Source organism: Dama dama, chromosome 29, assembly GCF_033118175.1.
Source record: "Dama dama isolate Ldn47 chromosome 29, ASM3311817v1, whole genome shotgun sequence".
Lineage (NCBI taxonomy): Eukaryota > Metazoa > Chordata > Mammalia > Artiodactyla > Cervidae > Dama > Dama dama.
In genome coordinates, this window is record NC_083709.1 from 48029444 (window position 1) to 48050049 (window position 20606).

Genomic DNA, 20606 nt, shown 5'->3' on the forward strand with positions numbered 1-20606 from the left:
AAGGGATGTACAAAAAAATTGAGGAGCTTGATGGTGCCAATCTCACTGCTTGGGATGAGGACAGCCTCTGTAATAGCCCCCAGCAGAACAAATGCTGAAAGTTGTTTTTGTTTTTCACTTTTTTTTTCTTAAGAGTGAAAATCCCTCCTCAAATTTCTTTTGGTTACTAAAAACGGTTACTTAGATAAATCTTCTGAAAGTGAAGTGGCATAAAGTGAACTTTTGAAAAGCAAGGGATACCTGTATTTCTGATTTTCTAAAATGATAAAGAAAAAAGAAAACCTTCTCACAAAAATTTACCATGGTTTGATATCCTGTGCTCGATGATTTATGGAACATTCTTTTGGGAGTTGAGTTGGAAATATTCATCTAAGACATTGAGTAGATCATAGAAAAAAGGAGGACTCACACAGTTGAGGATATCTGGCCATTACTACTTTGCACCCAGTCTGTATTTCTTGTTTGTCCAACGTTGGCTTCTTTCCATGACTGTCATGTTTACTTAAAAGAATTCAAATTGTGACTGAGTCTGTCATTTATTTGTAGTAGTGGCACTTAGTCCTTAGTCATGGCATGACATACGTTTTGGGGAACTATAGATCAGGGGAGGAAAAAGCCTTTCTTAATGATTTGTAACCAGGGAATACTGACACACAGATGGATGATGATGTCCTGTGGCCACATCATTACTTTTGGTTCTCCCTCTGCCACTTGAGAAAGGGGGTGGTAGGATGGCAGATGGAAGCTTCGTGGAATTACTGTCAGTTTACCGTGCGTGGTACATGGTGAACATACTTACCTTGAGAAGGGTTGTTTTGTCCTTATGCTCTCTGTAAAGCATTTCACACAGCCTTATCCTTTTCTAGGATCTTGCTGAAAGGTGAGAGTATTGTGATGTTGATTATATGTTCATCCCCATAACTCAGGATCAATATAGAACTAAGACTCTAATGCTGCTGTAAATATTTAGATATATGGATATATGAAACCTTTATGAAATTCCCATGCCTATTTTTAAAACTCTTTTGTTAATCTAGGGACCATGAAAAAAATTCTCTGTTAATGTACTCACTGTCTCATTTTAGAGGTTATATCATCTTTCTGTTTGTTTACTGGAACCTTTGAGCAGTAGTCTTAACAGCTCATGAAGGTGATGCGTTTGGGTTTCCCAGGATGCACCATAGCAAATGTGAACTATTACAGACAGATCCTCTATGGAGCAAAGTAAGTTTCATTTTGCAAGCTGGCACCAGTAGATTGGTTATAGTTGCCAAGAGCACTGTATTGAGAATGGTTCAGTGGCAAACAAAACGAAACAATGCAGTGATCCATAATCCATGTCTACCATGAATGCAGGAGGGGAGAGTGCCTGCCAATGAACCATGTATTCGATAAGCATGTTCTACATAAAAGACCGTTTTGCTGAGTGCTTCCTGATATGAATGCTACACAGGTTGAAAACTCATTGTAACTTATTTTCCTTTTTACTTTTAAAAATGCCTGCATTTATTTTTTTAAACAGGCTAATAAACCACACCATGGATAACTTATTGGACTTTGCCTGAAAGGAATCATTAGTGTCATTGGATATTTGACCAACCTGGCTACAGGTTTTTTCAGAATGAATGGAAGGTCATGCAGCATGAATCTCCACCGGACATCAGGAACCCCACAGGGGCCTGGCATGGTCAGTGGCCAACACATCCCTCCCATTCAAGCCCATTCGGGGACTCCTGGCCCCTCACCCTGTGGCAGCACAACAAGCTCTGCCATTGGAAGCCTTGCTGACAGCCTCCATCTCAAGATGCCCTCAGGAGGAGGGATGGCTCCTCAGAGCAACATGAATGACAGCCCCATCCATCTGCCTGCCTTGAGCCCCAGGAGACAAGTGCTCACCAGTGGGAAGCCACGTTTCCAGATCACCCAGGCTGGAGGCGTGTCAGGGCCACACACATTAAAGCCAAAGCAGCAGGAGTTTGGAAGCCCCTTTCCTCCAAATTCTGGGAAAGGTAGGATTGTCTTTCTGGGATCTTTTAAAAGTGGACACTGTTGTTTTTCTCTTCCTCGTCTCTGCTCTGCAAGCAAATCCTATGGAAAAATACATGATTCAGTGTCAGGGTCAAAGTCTCATAATGATATGTAGCTTCCTAGGAAAGGATGTAGATGTGTACATTTGTGTGAGGACGAGGGCACCACAGTGGTAAATGTATTGTTTCATGGACTGTGAAACAGGGTTGAAGATGAGATTGGAAACAGGGAAGTAGCATAAGTGTCACAGAGGAAAACAAGAGCATGTTTAGGAAGATCCTGCCCTCTGGATGCACAGAGCTCTATCTTGTCTTACCAGGATCTGGATTCTGCAGACCATGGAGGAGACGGATGACTGCAGCTGTTATTATTATGTTAGTTGGATGCTAGAATAAAGGTGATGTTTGGAAGGAAAAGGATTTAAAGTGGAGAAATTTTAATATCCAATACAATGAGGAACAAGTACATAAAATGATAAAAAACTATTCTAAGGGCAAAACCTATAATCTTTATAACATAGCTAGTGACAATAGAGAAAGCAGCTAGAAGAGTATAATGAAAAGATGTATTTTTGTGCTTGTGGAAAACTAGAAAAACTTGCCAATTTGAGAGAAATGAGTGCAGAGAGAATGCTTCCAATTTAGAAGGCTTTGAATTACCTTAACTTTTTTCTTACCATAGATTTTGAATTAAGAATAATTGTTGGAGAATACCAAATTATTTGAATGACTTGCTCTGTCTAGAAACTCGTGTTGAGTTAATGAGGTTGTATTGCTAATGATATGTGTATCTGGGCTAGAAAAAGGAGCATGTATCCTATGTAAAACATAGCTTTGTTATATAGAATAGCATGATTATATATTCCTCTAGGTATTTTTACCATTTAGCTTTTTTTTTTTTTTTTAACCATTCAGTTTTAAATGCCTATACTCAGTGTTTATGTGTGTTCATTCTCAGTCATGTCTTACTCTTCCCAACCCTATGGACTGTAGCCTGCCAAGCTCCTCTGTCCATGGGATTTTCCAAGAAAGAATACTAGAGTGGATTTCCATTTCCTCCTCCAAGTGTTTATACCACCAAATAAAATTACTAGCAGCCCTGTAAGTGGCTATTCACCTAGTTAGCTCATAACTTCACCAATTATGATGAAAAATGATTTATATCAGGCAGGTAACCCAAAAGTTGTTTGTTTTAGTGTCTGTGTATTTCTGAGTTGGAGAAGTTGATACAAATGGGTAGATTAAAAAAACCTAAACATATGTGTAACTTTTTTTCTTTTCTGTTTTACTCATTTATTTTGGTCTAGGTTTGTTTTGAATTGTTTTATTTCTCAGAGCTAACATATCTCGTGTAAGTACAGGAAAATTTTCCCTGGGGGCTGCATCCAAAATAGCTCTGTCATTGTCAGATTGCTATGTTCATGACATGGCAAGCTAAGTTTCTTAATGTCAGGCTCATGTGTTTGTATTTTCAGGGGTTGAGGCCCAGTACAATCTTTCAGCTCATGCTTGACTAGTGAACTGTAGCTTGCTTTTATATGTATTTGTGTTTGAAATCCTGACTTGCAGGAGTGGTGATAATATTAATAACTTGTACTTATTATATAATAACTTAGCAAGTGTTAGGCATTGTGTTAAGTGCTTTCCAATACATAGTCTCAGTTATTCCTCACAACAGTCCTGAGCTGTATGCTCTTGTTGAATAACTGACAAAGGAATTAAAGTCTAGAAAAAAAATAAGTAACTTAAGCCTTGTCAGGCAATAAAGAGTTTGGGAATATTACTTTGATAGTGACTAGAAGTGTTTATAATTATAATCATAGTTTATAAAAAAAATGCTTCAGGTACTTAAGGAATAACACACTCTCAGGGTCAGTTCATCATGGAACTCATGTAAAAATTAGCACTGCTTCCTGATTCTCCTCTTGGATTTTCTGGCTCCTTGCTTAGCTTCCAAGCTTGCAGTGCCTTTTCTGGATCTGCATGTTTAGGGCATGCACGGACATGAGTAAGGAGTTGAGGACAACTGAATTATTATTCTGCCTCACCTTACAGGTTGGATTCCACTAGTGGTCTGTATGTTACCAGGAGTGGCTGATTGTGTCCCTTTCAAATCTTGCTTGACAATTTCTAAACTAAGCCAATAACTGAGAATGGTGATGTGGGACTGTTTCGACTTCATCCAGTCATTTGTTCTACAAATAATTATTAAGCATATGTTATGGGTGAGCTGACTGTTTTGGGGGTTTGTTGCTGTTCAGTCGCTAAGTTGTGTCTGACTCTTTGAGACCCCGTGGACTGCAGCATGCCAGGCTCCTCTGTCCTCCACTGTCTTCCAGGGTTTGCTCAAATTCATGTCTGTTGAGTCGGTGATGCCGTGTAACCATCTCATCCTCTGCCGCCCCCTTCTCCTTTTGCCTTCAGTCTTTCCCAGCATCAGGGTCTTTTCTAATCAGTTGGCTTTTTGTACCTGGTGGTCAAAGTATTGTAGCTTCAGCTTCAGCATAAGTCCTTTCAATTAATATTTAGGGTTTATTTCCTTTAGAGCTGACTGTGGCTTAGATCGTGAACTCATTATTGCAAAATCCAGACTTAAAGTGAAGAAAGTAGGGAAAACTGCTAGGCCATTCAGGTATCACCTAAATCAAATCGCTTATCATTATACAGTGGAAGTGATGAATAGGTTCAAGGGATTAGATCTGGTGGACAGAGTGTCTGAAGAACGATGGATGGAGGTTCATAACATTGTACAGGAGGCAGTGACCAAAGCCATCCCAGAGAAAAAGAAATACAAGAAAGCAAAGTGGTTGTCTGAGGAGGCTTTACAAATAACTGAGGAAAGAAGAGAAGCGAAAGGCAAGGGAGAAAGGGGAAGATACACAGCTGAAAGCAGAATTCCAGAGAATAGCAAGGAGAGATAAGAAGGCCTTAAATGAGTTTTAGGGATGTGAGAGCCAATAAAACATAGTTCTGGCTCTTAGGGAGTTGAGAATTCAGGAAAATAAATGAACAGTTAAAATAAAGCATGGTTGAGACTCTGGTAGACATACACGCAGGGTGAGAGGGCAACATTTGAAGGGGTTCCCAGCCTGAGCTTGATAGGTGGATCTGGGAGAAGAGTAGGGTATCTAGACAGATACCTAAAGAATGAGGGGCTAACTTTACAATCACAGAAGAGTATGTCCTCTGTGTGTGTGTGTGTGTGTGTGTGTGTGTGTGTGTGTGCGCGTGCGCGTGCATGCACATGCCTGTGAAGGGCAGGGACTATCTGGAATTTGCTCTGGGTAGAGAGGAAAGCATGCTCAAAACCTGGAGGGGAGAGACCATAGTCCATTTCATGGACTTCTGTCTGGTTTCACATTGAGGGGAGGTGTGGAGACCTGGGTAAGAGATGAGGCTGAAAAAGAATAAGCAGTAACCAGGTGAAGGGTCATCAGTGACATACTAAGGAGTTTGGATCTATCTTGAGGGCACTGGTAATCTGTGGAAGGATTTAACCTCGGGGTTGATGTGATAAGCTTGAGACTGACATCTCTCCCTGATTTTGCCACTGCTTTCCTGTGCACTATTGACAATATCATGATCCAAAAGGATAAGTGCCAAAGAACTTGTGACTCTGTGGGTGTATTAGAGTTTCTCAGAGACACAGAACCAAAAGGAGGTATATCTATATATCATTCTATATATTGCCAATAGAATAAGTTACCTAGGGATTGTCATACAGACAAACATCTGACTTGAAGACTCAAAAATTTCCAGTGGGAACCTCAGGAGAAATATAAATTTGATTGTAATGTTTATGTTACTTAAGGATTGAGTTCTGTTCCTATGAAAACTCAAATAACCATGGATTTAACATTGTAGAGTGTGGTTCCCGAATGGTGTGCCAAGTGCTCTGGGGTGCCACAGAAGACTCGGAGAGAGCTATGAGATATTTTAAATTTTGAAGGAAACATCGGATATGTGACATCCCTGCAGGCAAACTGCTAGTTTGAGGAGGTTCACAGTTTCAATATTAGATTACAGTATGTTCTTTTTGATGATATTGTAACTTTGAGAAACTACATAATTGGTAATTGTGACTAAGAAAAGCAAGTAGTTTGTATATCCATGTTCAGAGCAACATTTTTCACAATAGCCAAAGGTAGAAGTAACCCAGGTGTCCATCATTGTAAATGAATGGGTAAACAAAATGTGTCACATCTATCAGTTCAGTTTAATCTCTCAGTCATGTCCGATTCTTTGCGATCCTATGGACTGCAGCAGATATAGTCATATTTATACAATGGAATATTTTTCAGTCTTCAAATGGAAGGAAATATGACATATGCTATAATATGGATAAACCTTGAAGACATTATGCTAAAGAAATATGCCTGACAGAGAAGGACAAATATTGTATGATTCTTCTTATATGAGGTTCCTACAATAATTAAATTCATAGAGACAGAAAGTAGTGGTTACTGTGGACTAGGGAAGGAGAGAATGAGGAGTTATTAATTAATGGGTACAGGGTTTCAGTTTGGGAAGTTGAAAAAGTTCTGGAGATGGGTGTTGGTAATGGTTGTACAACAGTGTGAATATAGGTAAAGTCACTAAACTGTACACTTAAAAATGGTTAAAATGGGACATTTTATGTTACATATATTTTACCACAATAACAAAAGCAAGTGCTAAATGAAAATCAGTGTGGAATAGGAGGTGAAGGTAGTGATGTCCAATCTGATTCCAAGATTTGAGAAGTAGTAGAAAGCATGATTGAAATGCACATCCCATTAATAATTGTGGTTATTTAAAAATGAAATAAAAATGATTTTAAAAATTTGTTATTTTTTTTCAAACAGATAATAAGTTATTAGTACATAAATACTATGAAGCTATTGACACCTAACTACTTGATAAGCAGAACTGTTAGATGTTCCTTTTGGCCAAGGGGCACCATGAAAAATTTACTGAGACACTAAGAATTCCATGCACTGGGAGCATTTGGGAACCTGTGTCATAGGAGTTCATTTTTCTCACAGAAAGAGCAGTTAAGGGTGGGTGATTACTGTTAATGGTTACAAGCTCAAGGAAGACAGGCCCATGATCATAACTGTTTTTGTCAGAAAAGACAAAAAGTTCTACTCCCTTGGAATCCACCTCCTTTCATTGGCTTTTCCAGAAGCTGCATTCAACTACTTCCACTTGTAGGTAACTAATCTCTTAAATAAAACTTATTCTTCATTCCTGAATAGTTTTCTTTAAAAGTTGGATTATTTTTTTCATTACATTTTATATTACCTTCTATTGTATTTTACTTTTTGGCATTTGCCATCTTTATCTCTAAAGTAAACTGAAATACTTGGAAGTAAGTTGCTGACCTTGTGACCCTTTACCCCCAAATTCCTAAGCAGGTATCTTTCATGCTATATACCTAAAATACATTAATGATAACCAAGAAATTTAACTTTGACACAACAGTATTACTTATAAACAGTTATATCTTAAAATATAGTTCACATTCAAATTCATTATGTATTTTATTTTACTTAATCATGGTTTATAATATAAGGTATTATTTCCCCCCCTTATAATCCAGTGTTATTTGTAGCCATTTAAAAAAAAATCTAGGATCTAATAAAAGATCATTCACTGCATTTGGGTTATGTTTGGTTGTTATGTTTCTTTGGTGTCCTTTAATCTAGAATGACCTACTCTCCCTGACTTTTTTGTGTTTTTCATGACAAAAATGTGTTAATATTTTTTTAAAGTTCAGGTCAGCTGTCTTGTCTCACAACCTGATCAGTCCAGTCATTTTGTCATAATTGGGTTCAGGTTAAACATTTTTGGCAAGAACACTACATAGGTGATTTGTGTACCACCCATTGTGTTATACCAGGAAGCACTAAATGTTCATTTGTCCTAGTATTTGTAATGCTGCTTTTGGTTGTCTGTTTAAGGTGGTGTCGCTAGATCTCTACATTGTAAAGGACACTTTTCAAAATTAACAAATAATCATGTGTGAATATCTTTAATAACCTTTACTAGGATTTATTGATGACCTTTGTCTGAATCAGGTATTATATTGCTGATTGCATAAAGGTTACTTTCTGATTGTATCATTCCTTCTATGTTTATTAGCTGGTCTTCTTCTGGAAAGGAGAGCTTCTCTCCCTTCTCTTTTAGTGTCATTGCAGATTCATTTATTCTTTTAAAAAATTCACTGTGCTATAACTCATTACCATCACTATTTTTTCTGATGGTCAAACTGTCCCGGATTTGACCAATGGAAGCCCCTTCAGGTCAGTTATTATGTCCTTTTGACATGTTCCCATTAAGTTCTTCCTTACTTTGAGACACAAAATATTCTAGCATCGCTTGTACTTCCCTGCCCCAGACCTGGAATCAACTATTTCCCCGAAAAGTTAAGGTTCCCTTTAGTGGGAAATGATATTTGGGAAACTGGATTAAAGGGTATTCTTATTGGCTCTGGGATATCATTGCTTCTAGGTCCTTGCTATGGACAGAGTGAGGAAATACGCCAGAACAAGGTAATGAGTTCCAGTTAAAATATAACATTACAGAGTTCTTCCTCACACTTCCTCATTGCAAAGCTGTCAGTGAGAACTGACTGGTTCTCAGGAACATGGGTATATTTTTATTTTCTCTGTACTACAACTAAGAAAAATTTACCTTTAGCTTTGTATTTCTAAGATGTGGAAATTTTTTAAAAAAATGATTGCTTGCTGTAATTAAAATGTAAATTTTAATGTGCTGAAATAATAATTTTTATATTGATCTTTGTCACTGAGTGTGGAGGACATTCTGCAGCTGGCAACTTTCTGACCCTCTTATAATTGGTGAGTATAGAGTCCCAGTAACAGTGTGCCGATAGTGGTGTTTCTCCCTGCTTTCTTCTCAACAGTTACAGACTGTAATTAGACTGGGAGAAATGCATTTTTCAAAGCATCTGGGAAGTTGATTTTATGATCCTCACTATAAGTGTGTTTGACACAGCTATTTAAATACAGTTCGCGGTACCCCTAGGACTATATAATTGGAAAGATTTTCATTGTAAAGGTTTTTTATTTTACTTCGGGGCCTCTGACATTTCTTGTTGGGTTCTGCTGTCCTTGGAGACAAAGGGAGTTAGTTATTCATTAGTGCTTGTGGGTTATTCATTATTGTTGGTCAGAAAAAGCAAAATAATATCAACAAAGGACACCAAACTAATTGGAACTTAAAAATTCTTTTGTGTCACTTAAGGTTGGTGTCTCTTATAAAGACCTCGTCTAAGAAAATGTGTTGTGTGATCCTGGGAGGTCTAAAAACTAGTGTATTTTAAATACTACATCAAGTTTTATTTTTATGTCTGTGGTTTATTAATTCAATTGGTTATGATCTGGAGCTTAGGTTAGAGCTTAATTTCTTAGTGGGTCAACAAGCTTCATATTTTTCTCTCACTGTTGCATCAGAAATGTTAAAGTCTGCCACTGATTTAAAAAGTTACTTTCCTATATCTTTGCTTCACTTATGTTTATCCCTGGTAAAATAACAGACAATAAAAGAATCTGCTAACATCACTGGGTGAAGCATCTTAAATGTAGTCATGTTAGAATTGGGGCAAGAATAGCAACTGGGGATCCCGCATTTTTGAAGTGTTATAGTTGATATATTAGCTTAAGAAAGTTGGGGCAAAATATGTGGTTACTTTTTACCCCCCTCACTTCTGCTTTTTAATCACTTATATTTCCTTGCACTTCCAGTGTGGCTTCCTGCAGAATTAGAGCAATTAAAGTTAATATTCCATAAAAGATTCCAAAAATAACCAAACCAGTCAGAGACCAAAGGCTTTATTTCAGTTGAAGTAACCAGAATTTTCATTTTGTCTTGCCAAAAAGGCAGGTGATACACGGTGTTTAGTTTTGTTTACTCTTTGGGCTGCACAGGGTTCACTTTGTGTGATTTATTGATGCTGGATATAAGTCAAATTGATGATGGATTTCCAAGTATTACTGAATGGCAGACACGGTTTGTTCCAGTTATAAAAGTGGTTTGTCAGTCTCGTAACGTTCTACCTTTAAAAGAATATTCCATTTAACACCCCTGCCCTCTACGTATACCTCAAATGCTATGGGACATGAAGTTGAAATGTTACATCTGTTAGTTACCTACAGCATTTTCTAAAGCTGTTAAATAGCAACTGCTTTTTTTTTTTTTTTCTTTTTTAATTTATCTGACTGCTCTGGGTTTTAGTGGAAGTGTGTGGGATCTTTGTTGCTACGTGAGAGATCTCTCGTTGTGGCATGTGAGATCTAGTTCCCTGACCAGGGACCAAACCTGAGTCCCTTGTGTTGGGGGCATGAAGTCTTAACCACTGGATTACCAAGGAAGTCCCTAAACAACAACAACTTTGGATTTGTACAGTACTTTGTATTTCATAACCTTTCATAGTGCCTATTTCATATGATTTGATTAAAGGCATCATCCCATAGGGTAAGGTAAGTATAACTGACCCCATTTTAGGGATGAAGAGACTGAGGCTCATTTTTCTAGAGATCTCATTTTTCATGTGCTGCATGGATTGACATTGAATAGGACTCTGCAGTCTGAGAGCCCCTGTTACAAGAGTGCTGAGAAATCTTGCCTATTTTATCCATTAGAATCTAAGATTACTGCTATTCCTGAAATAGTATACCTTTATAAACTCAAAACTGTTCAGTGGTCATTTCTATCCATAAGCTGAGGCTATGGGCCCTTGCTCCTGTTTTAGAAAATTGTACTTGACAATTTTCAACAACAGGTCCTTCTGAGCAGTGGGGGCCTTGTCTACCCAGGAGACATCAGGCAGCCTTTACATGATGGGTACCTGAGTGACATCAATATATGTACAAGCACGAAGTCTTTAAACCCAGACCAGAGGATATCATAAATACATGAATAGATTTGCTCCTTCTGACATGTCATGTTTTAAGGATACAATGGATGGTGACTTGTATTTAATACCTATTTTCATGGCTGCGTTATTTGAATAATGAAAGAAATAGAGGTTCTGTAATTGGACCTGACATCATAAACAAGTTAAAAAATGAGACTTGTGGAAGAGGATCTTGTTACTCAAGGATACTCCAAGGCCAACAGCATTAGCATCTTCTGGGAGGTGGTTAGAAATGCCCAGTCTCAAGACTCCCCCATATCTACTGAGTTGGATCTTGCATTTTAATGAGATCCCCAGATGATTCGTGTGCACAGGGTTGGCTGAAAGGTGACTGCACAAAGCCCTGTCTCAAAAGGGGTGCCCTGTGCTTGGGGTATAATGCTCTGTGGTGACTGACTTGACAGTCTTACTAATTTTATCTTTGAAATTCTATTTTGTAAGTGAAGTCTGGTGGGACACTGAAACTTGTGAGGGACGCGGGCTTGAAGTCTTAGTTCAAACGTATGTAGCTCCACACCTTGCCAGGATGACCACTGGCTCCCCTGCCCCACTGTGTCCACTCCTGCCCTGTGCCCTCAGCAGGGACCTTGAGCATTGGTACGGTGAGGTCAAGTCAGATATGTATGCCCCATGTGCTCAATCATGAGTGATGCTTTGGACACCTTTGAAGGCTTGTGTTCACTCTGTCAGTATCCCTGTGTGGAAGCAGCACAGTGTTAAATGGCAAATAAAAAATATCATGGTAAGTCAAAAGATGGGAGAAGAAAGGAAAATGCTGTTTTCCTGCTCTTTGAACAAGGAATCCAGCATTTTCGTTTTGGTCCTTGTAAGTTATGCTTATTGAAATTTGACAAGCTTTAGTAGAAGAGATGGAGAAGGAAATGGCAACCCACTCCAATATTCTTGCCTGGAAATCCCATGAACAGAGGAGCCTGGAGGACTGCAGTGGGTCGCAAAAGATTCAGGCAGGACTAAGCGACTGAGTGTGAGTATAAATATAAGAGACAGAGCATGGGCACGATTCAGAAGACCCACATCTCTCTCATTCATGCTTTGCTGGTGTGTGACATTGGGCAAGCCACTAGACCTCCTTGCCTCAGTTTCCTCATCTGTAAAATGGGGGTGATGTCTTATGCTCCTTTCCAAATGGGCTGGGTCTAGGTTAAGGGCAGACCTGGCAACATGTCTTTGAGTAGGAGTGTGTCCAGAACACCTCTCATCTTTGGCTTTGGTTTCATGCAGATGATAAGCAAACCTGGCATCATGGCCCGAGAGTGGGATGGAGGTGAAGGGCAGGGGAGAATGGGAGAAGAAGGTAAAAAACCTCATTATCAAGTCCTTGGGAGTGGATGGAAAGCATAAGTCAAGAACTGAGGAAGGCAGGGACTGGGGGTTATGGGTAGGGAGAAGTGAGCATCAGACAACTCGTGAACTGCACGCATGGGTTTCCCAAGGGGTTACCCACTTGTGTGGAAATCTCAGGCACTCATGAAATTGTGGAATAGAAAAGATGTTTGCTCTTGAGACTTAAACATGATGCTAAATATGAGAATACCTTTTATGCTGTCAACTTCCAGAGACGTATAAAGTAGTGTTCTTCTCTTATTGTAAGGGCAGTATGGATCTCCATGGGGCTTCCCTGGTAGCTCAGCTGGTAAAGAATCTGCCTGCAATGCAAGAGACTCCAGTTTGATTCCTGGGTCAAGAAGATCCCCTGGAGAAGGGCTAGGCTACCTACTTCAGTATTATTGGGTTTTACTGGTGGCTCAGACAGTAAAGAATCCTCCTGCAGTGCAGGAGACCTGGGTTTGATCCCCGGGTTGGGAAGATCCCCTGGAGGTGGGCATGGCAGCCCACTCTAGTATTCTTGCCTGGAAAATCCCCATGGACAGAGGATCCTGGTGGGTTACAGTCCATGGGGGTCACAAAGAGTTGGACCTGACTAAGCACAGCATAGCACATGTGTCTCCATAATCCATAGCACTTGTTGCTGAATGGGATGGCCTCACCCTGATACTAGTTCATTCATGGATTTATCCTTTGAAGTAATGGGCATTAGCTTAGTCATAAATTCCAAGTCTAGGCAGTTTGAAAAGCTACTTGTTGTGTGGCTGAGAACCCTAAATTCTGTCTTCACAGTTTGCCTCATAGCTAGAGAGAAAAAAATTAAAACACAATAACCAAACCTTGAGATGAAATAACAGCTTTTAAACTTGTCTTCCATGATAGAGTGATCATATAATTTATTATCCAAACCAGAACACTTTCAAAAGTGAAATGGAGCCCTATTAATAATTATGCCCGACTACCCTGGATGAACTGGAATGAAGGCAGTGTCACTATGCATTTAGGGGGAAGTCTCATTGTGTTTAGACTCAGCATCTTACTCAACTGCTTTAATGTAAAGTAGTTCAACCTACTTGACAGGATTAACCCTATTTTAAGTTATTTTTTCAAAGTTCTTTCTTGGAGCTATTGAGTGATTATTAGTATATTATTATGTAGAATATATTCGTTTCTAGTTGTTACAGGATTGAAAATAAGTGAGCTATCAATTATTTAGCATTTTGTATAACTATGCTTAGCTTTACGTATTTTACTTTAATCCTTTGCAGCTCAATGGAGTATCCCCATTGAAAACACGAGGAAAGAGAGGGTTAGAAAGATTAAGAAACTTAACCAAGAACATATGGGTATTTTAGCCTCTGCCTCACTGACTTCACAGCCCTAAGTACTTGTATAGGATGTTGTTCTGCTTTTTTGGCACAGAGTTTGCCCTAACAGACTAGGTTCTTGGCAATTGAGTACAGTTTCCTGAAAGACATATCTATCATAATTTCTCCTATGAGTAGTGTAATATCTGGTATATATTTATTTTGAAAAGAACAGTGAGATGAAACAGAAAATCACTATCAAGTAAATTTTGCAAGTGCTTGTGTTAATTTGTGTTAAAAGTGCCCCATCTTACTTGATTAAGATAGTAGTTTTGGTGGCAATCAGGTAGGCAATGTGATATAAAAAAGAAAGATACAATAATGGCTGATTTTCCTGAACCCTTACTCTGGGGTCACTGCTGCACTGGGCAGAGCTGCTGGGCCATACAACCAGAGAACAATCCAGGAGGCCTAACATGATGGTCCTGGAGGTCAGTTTCTTTTTAATCCTTGTAACAACCCTACGGGTCATTAAGATTTAAGAAAACTAAGGTTTGAAGAGGTAATTTAGCAGCCATCACATGGCTAGCATGTGGCAAACCTGGGAATCAAATTCAGGTACTGTTTGAACCCAGTGCCTTGGGTCTTAACCATCCTACTATGTTCTATTGGGATGAGTTAGGTTATGGGGGCCATGCTGGAGATCAGGGATTTCTGGCAAGTGCAGTTATTCACCAAGTATCTTATTGAAGCCTTTTATTGGTTTCAGGTAGCTGAAATGCACTGTGTTAGCTCATGTAAAAAGGGTTTATTGTAAAGAACCAATGGTGTTTCATGGCACCCCAGAAGAAGATGAAATGGCAACCCACTCCAGTGTTCTTGCCTGGAGAATCCATGGACAGAGGGGCCTGGCGGGTACAGTCTATGGGGCCACAGGGAGTCGGACACGACTGAGTGATTTTCACTTCACTTCAGAAGAAGATGAACTATCAGATCTTCTGAAGACTATAAGAACAAGCTACTTCACCATACTCCTTCTCCCTAGGCAATGTGATATTTAATCTCTGTCTTCTTTTTGAACATTACTTCATTCTTCTCCTGAAGATTGCTTTTCTGTATTATTATTATTATTATTATTTTTGGTGTCTGTATTAGTCAGGTTCTCCAGAAAAATAGAACCAAAAATAGAACTACAGGCTTCCTTGGTAGCTCAGCTGGTAAAAGAACCTGCTTACAATGCAGGAGACCATGGTTTAATACCTGGGTTGAGAAGATCCCCTAGAGAAGGGATAGGCTACCCACTCCAGTATTCATGGTGGCTCAGCTGGTAAAGAATCTGTTTGCAGTACGGGGGCCCTGGGTTTGATCCCTAGGTTGGGATGATCCCCTGGAGGAGGGGATGGCAACCCACTCCAGTATTCTTGCCTGGAAAATCCCCATGGACAAAGGAGCCTGGCAGGCTATAGTCCATGGGGACACAAAGAGTCAGACACGACTGAGCAACTAAGCACATGTGTGCGCGCACACACACACACACACACACACACACACACACACACAATTTATTATAAGGAATTTTGCTCTTAGGTAGGCAGAGATGTACCAAAATCTGCAGTTGGCAAGCTGAGTACCCAGGAGGGCTGATGGTTTAGTTCTAGTCCAAGTATGAAGGCCCAAGAACCAGGAAGGCCTATGGTATAAGTGCCAGTTCAAAAACAGGCAGCCTTGAGATTCAGTTAGAGTGAATGTTCCCATTTGAGTCCACAGATGGGAAGATACCAAGGTTCCAGCTAAAAGCTGTCAGGCAAGAAAAGTTCTTCCTTGGTTGCTTGCAGGAGGATTCATTTTTTGTTCTATGTATACCTTCAACTGATTAGAATAGGCCCACCCACATTGGGGAGGGCAGTCTCCTTAACTCAGTGTGCTATTTCAATTTTAATCTCATCTAGAAATACTTCACAGACATACCCAGAATAATGTTTGACCAAATATCTGTTCACCTCATGGCCCAATTAGGTTGACCCATGAAATTAACCATCATGATATCTATGGTCTCAACATGACTTTCTTCCCTAGACCTAAATATGTACTCAGAACTTCTGTGCTGTGAGTCTGCTGGGTAGTGTTTCTCTATCCCATTTTTAGGTTCCTTGGAAAGAAGGAGAGTCTGGTTGGTCCAGCTTGTGTCAGGTCTGGTTGGGTTAGGGAGCAACTCATGGAATAAACATGGGTCCCATCTACTCAGAAAAGGAACATGTAGATTGAGTGATACCTAGGATTTAGTCTCCTAAATAAAGGTGGTTTGGGGATAAGCTTCAAATAAGAGTGATGTTTCCAAAGGTATCACAGAAATGGTGTTCTTTGGCTGGCATGATTCCAAAGTAAGGGAAAAGATTTTGGAAGTATGGCCACCAGCAAAAGTTAATTCTAAGAAAAGTTATTTTTTTAAATTATTTTTCTACTTAAAAGATAAACTACTAAACTGTGATTATCATTGTGATACTTTGTATTACTTTTCAGTAGAGGCCACTAAAGTTTATAAGGTAACTCATTTTTTAATGTTACCTAGATTTTCAATCCTGGATGTGGGAATTAAGAAAGAGCATGTAATAGCTGATCTGTTAAGCATTTATATTTATGTTTCATTGAGAGTTTATTGAAGGTGAAGATTGCCAGGGTTCAGATACTCAGACCTGTGAGTTCTATTTGAAATCACCTTGAACAATGCAACAATTTGAAGTGGTTTGGCTGTCAGTTTAGAAAATTTGAAGCATAGCTATTTCTTGTTGCCTTGGATTATATATTGAGAGAGTATTTATTCATGATTTGAATACTCTTGGCATATATGCAAGTTTTATGCCAGTTTGATTAGGAATATGTCAGGCACAAAACACATGCGATTAATCAATGAATTAAATTTTATAAAAGTTGGAGTACATGGATTGGGTGTTGAAAGTGTATTTTCTTACATATTTGGCCCAGGTAATTTCCCCATGTACATAGAAGCAATTTCTGTACAATTATCTATACATTATTGTGACAGGCAGAATCTAAGTTGGGCCTTGATCATTCCCATCTCCTGGAATTCATGCCCTTGGGTAACAGCCACTCCTTGGGTATAGACTGGATGTAGGGACTTGCTTCTAACCATGATAAAGATGATAAAATGTCATATCTATCATTAAGTTACAGAAGGTTTCACTGTTGTCCTGCTTGCAGACTCTCTTAATTGTCTTCTTGGTTTGTATCTTTGAGGAAGAACACTGTGATTTTGGATAGGCCCCTGTTGCAAGTAACAGAGAGGGGACTCTGGCCAAAAAACAGTGAAGAACTGAGTCCTCATTCTGTCAACTGTCTGGAAACTGAATTCTGCCAACAACTATGTAAGATTTGAGATTTGAAGTGGGTCCTTCCACAGCTGAACTTTCAGATGAGACTCTAGTTCTCACTGACACTTTGATTACAAGCTCGTGAGAGACCCTGAAACAAAGGACCCACTCTAGCCATATTCAGATTCCTGAAGCCCAGAAACTGAGATAATAATATATGTATGCTATTTTAAGCTTTTAAGTTGCTGGTAATTTGTTATGTGTGTGTGTGCTCAGTCTCTCAGTGGTGTCCGATTCTGTGACCCCATGGACTGTAGCCCACCAGGCTCCTCTTTCCATGGAGTTTTCCAGGCAAGAATACTGAAACAAGTTGCGATTTCCTGCTCCAGCGGCTCTTTCTGACCCAGGGATTGAACCAGTGTCTCTTAAATCTCCTACATTGGCAGGTAGATTCTTTACCACTGTGCCAGCTGGAAAGCTGTAGATAACTAATCATATTATTGTCTGGACTTTTCTCTCTTTCAGGAAGCACTAGAAATTATGTAACATCTAGGAGCAGGTGGGTAGGAATTAACCTTTGGGGTTTTCTTTTAGGTTTTTATTTCATTTTTTAATTTTTTTAATTGAAGTATAGTTGAATTACTGTGTTGTATTAATTACTTCTGTACAGCCAAGTGACTCAGCTATACGTATTTGTACATTATTTTTCATATTATTTTCTATTATGGTTATCACAGGATACTGAATATGATTCACTGTGCTATACAGTAGGACATTTTTGTTTATCCATTCTGTATATACCAGTTTGCATCTGCTAATCCTGAACTCCCAATCCACCTCTCTCCCACCCTCCTCCCACTTGGCAACCACAAGTCTATTATATATATCCCTGATTCTGTTTCTGTTCCATAGATAGGTTCATTTGTGTCATATTTTAGATTCCACATGTAATACATATGGTATTTGTCTTTCTCTTTCTGACTTACTTCACTTGGTATGATAATCTCTAGTTGCATCCATGTTGCTGCAAATGGCATTATTTTATTCTTTTTTATGGCTGAGTGGTGGAATTAACGTCTATTGAAGGCCCATGGTATGGAAGAGATGGTGACAGGCTCTAAGATTCAGCAGAGCCAAACCGTAAGGGCTTTTTCTATTACCTCCATTTTACAAACGTGGAAATAGACATTCAGAGAAGTGAAATTATTTGCTCAAGTTTACATGAATTATAAGAGACAGAATCAGGGTCTGAATGTAGGTGTCACTCCAGTTTCTCTTTTCCTTCCATGCATCTGGCCAACTCCTCCAAGCTATGGCAAACACTGGTATGACATTTTTGCCTAGGAAAAAAGGATTAAACAAAGACATTTCATCTTTAAGATTCACCAAGTAACCAAGTACTCTCTGTGGCTTGTTGAAAGGACCAATCCCCCACATCCTGGTCTTTCTTCTCAGTGTCATATTCCCACCAGATATTATATTGCTTCTCTCTTCCTGCCCTCCATCTCCATCTAAACCTGCATTTCATAGCCCTACTTTTTATTAATTTCTTTATTATTCTCAAACAAAATTCATGAACACTATTATCTACCTATGCATATAATTTTAAAAATTTGATACAATTTTATGACTAAAGTACAAGGAAAATGAAAATAATTTATAATAAAATAAAGTGCATTTAAATATGAAAATATTCTAGCACACCTACACTAAAAGACATAATGAAGTAGATAAACTTGGACCTAAAAGTGAAATTAGTTAGGATTCTGATGATTTAGAATTGTGTTTGTTGTATTGGTGACTCAGATATCTAGTTGTTTGCTTTCAGTGATAGGATTTCATGAAATGGTGGACAATACTTCATAGTATTTCTATCAAAATGATAATTCACTTGATTTTCACTATCATTTTATTTTAGATAATTAAGTGTAAATAAGAATTATGAAAATAAAATTGACTTAGGTTCTAAACTCAGATGATTATTAACAGGTTTTTACCTACATGAATGTTTGGTGAGACACGTGAAAATCATGTGGGATGATTTTTTATTGTGTGGCATCCCTTCAGAACTGAATGCCAATAATGGTAACAACCCAGAATGCCCCCACAACTTCCAGATGGCTCCTACCAGGCAGTGTCCCCCAAACCCGCTAATATAAATCTAAGTTTGCTTTTAGCAAAAGAGATGATCCACTGATTAAAAGTATCATAATTGTCAAAGGTGTTTATTTTTTAATTGGGTCAATACCTTAAGACAAAGAAAGGCATCATTTATGGTAGAACTTGTTTGTGGGGGTTAGAGAAGTGCAGTGTGAAGAATGAAGAGGATCTCCTTATTGCAGCCTTTAAACTACTTAGCATATGTATACTCTCTATATTTTTGATTCTAGCCTTTCCTCTTATATCCTTTTTCTGTAAGCTCCATATACACTTTATATGACAAAATAGATGTCTTTCTAAAGAAAATTGTTTTTACATTTTCTGATTGTATTTTTAAGAGCTTCTTTATGTTTCTAGTGCTGTCAAAAAAATCAACTGATGTTTTCTGCTACCAACATGATACTGTGCTAGCTACTAGGGAGTCAAAGGTGAATAAGATGCAGCCTGAAATCTCAGTATATTTGTGATTTTAATTCAATCTAGCACAGCATTTACAGGGCAAGGCACAATGCTAGGCATTCTGTGATACATGCACACTTATATGTACATACATTTACATTTACGCTTTTAGGGAGCTGACACATACATATAATTATGAAGAGAATCCATATGAACACAATCAAATGTGAAGAAAGGAGAAACTTTAAAAAGCAAGAGGATCTTCTCAACCCAGGGATTGAACCCAGGTCTCCCACATTGTAGGCAGCTGAGCCATCAGGGAAGCCCCTAAAAAGCAAGAGATTTTATAAATGATAGTTTATTAACAAGGGTAAATGAATTTTATAGGATTTGTGTACTTATCTGTAACTCGTAACATGTAAGTATATAAAGCCTTTGAAATGATATATATTATGTGAACCGATATATATGTATATAATATAACTGTATATACTGTAAGTAGCTCCAGCAGGAATGAAGAAATGGAGCCAAAGCAGAAACAGCGCCCAGTTGTGAATGTGTCTGATAGTGAAAGTAAAGCCCATGTTGTGAAGAACAATATTGCATAGGAACCTGGAATGTTAGGTCCATGAATCAAGGTAAGTTGGAAGTAATCAAACAGAGATGGCACGAATGAACATTGACATTTTAGGAATCAGTGAACCAAAATGGACTAGAATGGGTGAATTTAATTCAGATGATTATTATATCTACTACTGTAGGTAAGAATTCCTTAGAAGAAATGGAGTACCCCTCAGAGTCAACAAAAGAGTCCAAAATACAGTACTTGGGTGCAATCTCAAAAATGACAGAATAATCTCAGTTCATTTCCAAGGCAACAATTCAACATCACAGCAATCCAAGTCTATGCCCCAACCACTAATGCCAAAGAAGCTGAAGTTGAATGGTTCTAGGAAGGCCTACAAGACCTTCTAGAACTAACACCACAAAAAAAAAGAGATGTCCTTTTCATCATAGGGGACTGGAATGCAAAAGTAGGAAGTCAAGAGATACCTGGAGTAACAGGCAACTTTGTCATTGGAGTACAAAATGAAGCAGGGCAAAGGCTAACAGAGTT

General features: G+C 38.6%; 1 protein-coding gene across 9 annotated transcripts in view; it reads left to right on the plus strand.

The window, feature by feature from the left end:
* GLIS3 (GLIS family zinc finger 3) overlaps positions 1–20606 on the plus strand; it is a 674957-nt gene that overhangs the window by 201133 nt on the left and 453218 nt on the right. For 3 of the 9 annotated variants that reach the window (XM_061132893.1, XM_061132892.1, XM_061132894.1), the window contains one exon: positions 1523–2009. The exons of 2 other annotated variants lie outside the window; for them this stretch is intronic. In XM_061132893.1, coding sequence (XP_060988876.1) covers positions 1622–2009 — 388 coding nt within the window. In that variant the 5' untranslated portion in view covers positions 1523–1621. Of the gene's footprint in view, positions 1–1522; positions 2010–8519; positions 8561–20606 lie in introns of those variants that run through there. 4 more of the 9 variants (XM_061132896.1, XM_061132898.1, XM_061132899.1 and 1 more) reach the window with 3 other exon arrangements.